Source organism: Pinus tabuliformis, chromosome X (assembly GCF_031772625.1).
Source record: "Pinus tabuliformis cultivar Carrire ecotype Pingquan chromosome X, CPIR1, whole genome shotgun sequence".
NCBI lineage: Eukaryota > Viridiplantae > Streptophyta > Pinopsida > Pinales > Pinaceae > Pinus > Pinus tabuliformis.
Window position 1 is genome coordinate 170,706,874 of NC_142308.1, and position 7,561 is coordinate 170,714,434.

At 42.2% G+C, this 7,561-nt stretch overlaps 1 protein-coding gene across 1 annotated transcript; it reads right to left on the minus strand.

The window, feature by feature from the left end:
• Nucleotides 1-275: 275 nt before the first annotated feature.
• LOC149139005 (uncharacterized) lies at nucleotides 276-4,497 on the minus strand. Its single transcript, XM_089450553.1, has 4 exons — nucleotides 3,527-4,497; nucleotides 1,096-3,358; nucleotides 797-965; nucleotides 276-574 (listed from the first exon to the last, which is right to left on the minus strand). Exons 1-4 carry the CDS (start codon nucleotides 4,495-4,497, stop codon nucleotides 276-278), a joined length of 3,702 nt encoding a protein of 1,233 aa, XP_089306679.1.
• Nucleotides 4,498-7,561: the final 3,064 nt, after the last annotated feature.

The window sequence follows — 7,561 nt, forward strand, 5'->3', positions numbered from 1 at the left end:
TTAATAAACCCTAAGAATTCATATTTTAAATTCAAGGGATCATTAAATCCAAGGGATTATTAATATTACAAACCCAAGGAACTAATAAACACAAGAGATAAATAAAGCCTAGGAATTAATATTCTAAACAAAAACGATTGATTAACTCGCATGATTATTAATATTATAAACCCAAGCGATCAATAAACCTTAGATATTGTTTTTTTTTTTTTTTGACATTAACGGTTATAGATTTTATTTATGGCGGCAAACTGCCTGCCGCTAGCATTTACATTTCAGCTTGTCAGAAGGAGAGAATTCATAAACTGTTCTGTCAAACTAACGCCGAGAACAGGAAATAACACAACAGGCGATTCATTACAGAAGCATTGGATGTTTCGATAAGAGAAGAATCCGCATAGATGAAGGAGCTGCCCGGCTATGATCGCTGTAACGACCGAGGTCGACGGACTTCTTTGGACAATCCCTGAACCAGCTAGCAATGGAGAATCGAGCTTAAGTGAATCCTCGGTTTCTTTGGAGGATATACAGGTGACATGAGGATCTTCATCGCACAAAAATGCATTTCTTGAAACTACAGAACGAGTGCCTCCATTAGGGAATGAAAAGCTTTGAGGGTGTTCAGATATGAGAGGAAATCAATGTTCGGGTGAGAGAACAGGGTAGGTTCTGGTCAGGATCTGAGATGACTTTAGAGGAGTTTTGAATCCGCAAGAGGAGTTTTGACAGGAGATAGGGGTATTGATAAGAGGGTTGTCTGACCTGAAATCAATACTTTATAAAGCTTTGAAATTACCCTGAGGGAAGGACCCGAGAAACAGAGGAGGGCGGAGCAGCGAAATAACCATTGGATCAGAAACAGCAGATCGAACAGCATGAACCTTATGGAATAGGACAGAAGGATTCCCTCGAATTAACCACCAGTGCTCTTCGGTTGCAGAGGGAGCCAAGATTGGCCTCCAAATCTGCTTGAGAGTTGAGCCCCCTTAATATGTGATAGAAGGAGATTTTCCTGAACTTGGGCAGTAAGAGTTGAATTTTTTTGAAAACAGTGGCTAAATGGATCTGATGAGGAGTCTTATGAGAGGACATTGCCTGGATGATGAGCCTAGAGTCTCCAAAAACACAGAGAGAGAGGATGTTTCGATTAATTGCCAGGTTCAGCCCTTGCCACAGTGCTAGAGCCTCTGCTCTATTGTTGGTTTCGGTGCCCAGGCCCCAATGGAATCGCAACTCTGTTGATCCTCCAGGTTTCAAAAGAACCCCACCACTGCCTGCCGCCCCAGGGTTTCCTTTAGAAGCCCCATCAAAGAACAAACAGTATTCATCTAAGGTTGATCTCCACTTTATAAACTCCTGTTCCTCCAGTCTGATCTCCCAGTTGGCATGGATAGGAGCAGAAGGTGTGGATCTTTCGTTCAGATTCGGTACCAGTTCTTGGAGCCATTGCTCCTCTTCTTTGACCAACTTCAATTCATTCCTGGAAGTAGAATTGACTTCCAAAGCCTCGCCTAGCAGAGCTTTGATTTTGGAAACTACCCGTGTAGGATTGCAGCTTTCTCCTCTGAAAATCCTATTATTTCTCTCCAACCACAGCTTCCAGCATATAAACTTAGGGATCCACATCCAGCTTATTTTGAGAAGACTTTTTTTTTTAAGGCAAAAGGGAGGAAGAATGACCCAGGTTCGGAATAGATTAGAGATGCTTTCTGGAAGAACAAAATTTGCATGGTTTAACCTCAGAACTCCCTTCCATACTACCTGAGCAAAAGGGCAGAGCAACAGCAGATGATTGACATTTTCTTCAGCAGCCAAACAAAGGGGGCATCTGGAGGGCCCTTCCATCCCTCTTCTTCTCAAATTGTCTCTGGTGAGAATGCTATTGTGCGCAACAGTCCAACAGAAAAAGTCAATTTTGGGGAGAGAGGGGAAATCCCATATGAATTTCCATATAGCTGGGTTAGGAGGAGCATAAGGGACAGCCAGAATACTTTTGTAACCTTCGGCAGCTGTGTAAGAGCCTGAGAGGGAGCCCCAGCCTCTTTTGTCTTTAGAGGTGGCCTTTGAGGGAGACTTGCCTTGAAGCAGATCCAGCAGAAGTGAAGCTTCCCCCTGCAACATATGAGGAATCTCTCCCAAATTCCAACAATCCCAGAGCCTATCAGGATCGTTCTTCCAGGTGGAAATGTCCCACAAGGTGTGCAAGTTGGAGGACTGAAGCCAAGCTCTGATATTTGCAAGCCCCTCCACTTGAATCAAAGGTTGGTCTCCCAGAATTGAATCTTCCCAGATTTTAATTTTTCTCCCATTACCTGGGATCCAGTAAAGTTGCTGGCTGAACTGCTCCATAGCATGACTGCAGAGATTGAAGATCGGAGATCCTTTTAAGGTTCTTGGAGGCTTATCCAGGCATCTCAAGCGTTGTCCTTGGTAGTATTTCTTCCAGATGACTCTTTTGCTCCAACTAGATTTACCGGAAACTAAATTCCACAAGATCTTGGATCCCAAAGCAAGGTTTTGAGCAGCCAAGTTACGCAGATGGAGGCCGCCTTCCAGAAGAGGTTTCTTGATGGTCTCCCAGTTCACTAAATGGATCCTTCTGTCGTTGTTGTTCCCACCTTCCCATAGAAATCTTCTCAACAAACTGTCCATTTTGCTGAGAAAGGATTTGGGGGCGAGGAGAACTGAGTTTTGGTAAAGCGGCATACTTATAAGGACTGACTTCATCAGGATGACTTTCCCTGCATTATTCAGCCATGAGGCACCCCAAGCTTGGATTCTGTTCTTTAACTTATCGAGCAGCGGCATCCAATGGGCCAGTTTGGGTTTGGTTTTGAAGATTGGGATCCCGAGATATTTAAAAGACTCCCAATTACGATTTCCATCCATTTCTAAAAGCCTTGCAATGTCAGACAGCTCCTTAATCGTGCAGTTCCAGCCATAGATTGAGCATTTCCGATAGTTAATTTTGCTTCCTGAGATCGATTTGTAAATGTCCAGCTCCTTCTTGAAGGATCTGGCAGAGATTAGGCTGGCTCCTCCAAGCAGCAAAGTGTCATCTGCGAACTGTGCATGATTGATATCCTTCACCCTCTGAGTCGTTCTAAGGCCAGGTAGAATTTGAATCTTCTGATTGTGATCAAGCTGGAAACTGAGGACCGAGGCCTGAATAGCATAAAGGAGAGGAGACAAGGGACAACCTTGTCTGAGGCCTCTAGAGGCTTGGAAGAAGTCAGTTGAGCGGCCATTGACCAGAGGTGCGATCCATGGCGAGGCAATACAGGCATTCACCCAGTTTATGAAGGCGGATGAGAAACCTAGATTCTTCATTACATTGAACAAAAAATCATGTCTTACCCTATCGAAAGCATTAGCCAGATCGAGCTTAATAACCATACCTTTCTCTTTTCTTTGGCAACTTGAATGGACAGCTTCTTGCACCAGCACAATGTTGTCCAAAATCTTTCTTCCTTTTATGAATCCGCCTTGATTTTCAGGGATGATGGCTGGCAAAATATTCTTTAACCTGTTGGCAATTATTTTGGAGACCAGCTTGTAGCTAGAGTTGCACAATGATATGGGCCTAAATCTGCTAAAGTCGGAAGCGCCTTTCTCCTTTGGGATCAATGCTAGAAATGCCGAATTGATGCCACCGCCCAGCTTTGCACAATTCTGGGATTTTCTGACCATTCTCAGTAAATCTTTTTTGATTGTCGACCAGCAGGCCAAGAAAAACCTGACAGTGAACCCATCAGGACCTGGGGCTTTATCAGGCTCCATAGAATCCAGAATATGCTTAATTTCGTCCAAGCTGATCGGAGCAGTCAGCATGGCGTTGTCCGAATCCTTAACGCTATTGGGAATTAAATCCATCGGATAGGCCTGGGGATCTATAGGGTTTTCTTCAGGAGCCGAATAAAGATCTTTGAAGAAAGAATAAGCAGCTCTCTTGATGCCATCAAAATCCTTTATAACTGTGTTTTGGTATTGTATCTCAGAAACTGTTTTGAAGTGTTTTCTGGCTTCGGCTTGCTTGTGAAAGAAGCTGGTGTTCCTATCTCCGGACTTTAACCATAAATTTCTAGATTTCTGTCTCCAAAATTCTTCCTCCTCCCTGCTAGATTTGTGAACCTTTTTTTGCAGCTCGACTTCTTTTTGAAGGAGATTTTGAGTTACAGGACTATTCTCCATTGCTGTTTGATGGGCAGCAAGGTTGTTGAGAGATTCTTTTCTTTTGGCAGAAGGTGTTTCCAATCTTTTTGCCCACTCCTTAAGACTTCTTTTTAAAACTCTAATTTTCTCTTCCCACACATAGAAAGGGGAACCATGGACAGGCCTATTCCAGGCATCCGAAACTACATCTTGAAATCCTTCTTGCTGAATCCACAGAGGGCTGAACCTGAATGGAATGGGGCCTAAATTACCATCCAGTGAAAGCTCAAGGAGGATGGGCTTGTGATCAGAAATGAGATTTGGAAGAATTTTAGAAGTGGCCATTAGACCGCAAGTCAGGAAGGATGAATGGACAAGGAATCTGTCCAAACGGGCAGCTATATGATTTGGGGCTAATCTTTTGTTGGACCAGGTGAATTTGCCTGAAGTAGGTTTTATATCCTCCAGGTCCCAGCCCAACATAATATCTTCAACCCATTCTCTAGCAGGGTCCCTGACAATGGAGCCTCCCTTTTTCTCATCAAGAGCAAGGGTGACATTCAGATCCCCTGCAATGATAATATTTCCTGGATTTTGTTCTGAAAGAAAAGATTGAAGCGAGTTCCAACAAATTTTTTTTCCCCTGGCAAAACAGGAGCATATAAATTAAACATACTTACTTGTTGACCAGAATCTTTGTGAAGGAGCTGAGTGAAAAGCCAATGGGGACTGCTTTTTTCTTGAATGAGATCATAAATGGAGCTGTTCCAGAAGGTGGCTATTCCACCAGAAGCACCTCTTGCACTAACCGCTCTTCCTTGACCTTTTTGCCAAAATACTTTACTGGATTGGAGGAGAAGGGGTTCCTCCAGCTTAGTCTCCTGGATGAGAAGGATTTCAGGCGAATATATTCTCACTATGTCTTTGACGGCTTCCTCTTTCAACCTGCTGCCTAATCCTCTACAGTTCCAGGAGACGTATTTCATTATTTACTGATTTGGGGGATTGAGGCTCCTTTTGGAGCCCTGTTACTCTTGCGCCCAGATCTCGTATTCATCATTCCTTTGAGGGTTTTTTGAGAACCTTGTAGGACATCTAGATAAGTTTTTTCCTCACGCTGTTTCTTCTTGGATTTCCGGCCCCTTGTCGATTTAATAGGAGTGACTTGCGAGTTATCTGTTTCAGAATCTCTCTCTTCCGAGTCCTCCTCAGATTCGGAGGCGAGGCTGATATGCTCTTCATTACCTTCTTTCCCCTGCTGACCATCATCAACTGGAGGAGCCGATGATTCGCCTTCAATATCTTTCACTTGCTTCGACTTATTTCCAGTTTCCTCTTGTGTCTCCATGGTCTCCACCTGTTCTCCTGAGGAGGAGCCATCTTTGAAATCAGCATTGGGCTTTGGATTAGATTGAGGTTTCCCCAGCGATGCAGAGGTATTCTGCCCCTGGGGCTTTGGGACAACCTTTCCCTTTTTAATTTCTTTCCATCCTTCCTCTTCAACCGTGGTCCCTGCTGAAGCTTTTGGGCAGTCACGCTGGAAATGTCCATGCTCATGACAGGTTCGGCATTTGAACGGCAATTGCTCGTAATCCAGCTTCTGATAATGCTGCCATTCTCCTACTGAGAGCTTGACCGCTTCGGGTAGACCGGCTTCCAGATCGACTTCCACGCAGATTCTGGCGCAGGTATATTGGCCCTTGTGGTCAGCTTTATCAATGAAATGACCCAGCCCATTTCCGATCTTCTGCAGGGATTGATAGCTCCAGCAATGTATCGGGAGGTTAGGGAGGCGAACCCAGACCGGCGCCTCCTTAGGGACATCTACGGAGGGGTCGAAGTCGGGGCTCCATTTATTTAGGTACAGACCTTGATTTCCCATAAAATACGGCCCGTTTCTGAACACCAAATCCCGATCTTCTTTGGTTGTAAATTCAAAAATGAAGTAGCCTCGTCCCACAGCATAACAGATCACATTGTTTTTTAGCTGAGGTCTCCAGTTCCTCTGAATCCATTCGTCCGTGATTTTTGTGGATGGCCAGCGGCCCATAAACTGCCCTACTAGGCCTCTGTCAGCCAGAGCTAGAGCGATTTTGATCGGTTGTTCCTCTGGGAGAGCAATCTCAGGAATCTCTTCAAGTTTCTTAATGAACTTCGGCGCCTCTGAAGATTTGCGTTTCTTCCCTTGCTGTTTTAACAGGCTGCTAAAAGCTTCTGCAGATGAGATTGGAGGGGTGGGAGCGGCCTCCCCGCCCCCTGGACCGCTCATGGCTGCGTCGATCGATGGCGGTTGTGGCTCTGTTGCAACTCCGCTGTGCAGAGCAGCGCGCGGCTAGGTATCAATAAACCTTAGATATTGTTACTATTATAAACCCAATGAATAAATAAACGAAAGGGATAAACATTATAAACCTAACAGATTAATATTAAACCATAGGACTACTATTTAACCCTTAATATTAGATTCTAATATACCCAACAAATTATTAATATTAAGAACCCAAGGGATTAATAATACCAACCCAAATAATTAGAAAAAAAAGGATTAATATTAAAACTTAGGACTAATATTTAACCCTTAATATTGGGATTTTATAAAACCAAGGGATTATTAATATTATAAATACAAGAGATCAATAAACCTAAGGAATCAATAAACTCAACAAACTAATATTAAAAAATCAAATGATTAATAAAACTTAGGAATTAATATTTTAAACTCAGGGGATTAAATGATAAACCAAAGGAATTATTAATATTATAACCTTAAAGAAAAAATATACCCAAGCATTTAATATTATTAACCCAAGTAATTAGTAAACCCAAGGGATAAAAAATGTAAGGGATCAATATTAAAAACATAAGGGATTAATAAAGCCTAGGAATTAATATTTTAAACCCAAAGGATTGATAAAACCACATGAATATGAATATTATAAACCCAAGTGATCAATAAAACCTAGGGATTGTTAATATTATAAACCCAACAAGTTAATAAAATGAAGGGATAGACACTATAATCCTAAGGGATTAACATTAAACCTTAGGGCTAATATTTAACCCTTAATATTGGGGTTTAATAAACCCAAGGGATTAGTATTACCAACCCAAAAAATTAGAAAACTCAAGGGATTAATGTTATAAACCCAACATATTAATATTATAAATACAAAAGATTAATAAATCCAAGCAATTAATAAACTCGGGGAATCAATAAACCCAACAAACTGATATGAAAAACCCCAGAGATTAATTAACCCTAAGAATTAATATTTTAAACTCAAGGGATTAATAAACCCAAGGGATTATTAATATTATAAACCCAAAGAACTAGTCAACCCAAGGGATAAATATTAAAAACCTAACGGATCAACAAGCCTAAGGGATCAATGTTAAAAACACAGGAGAT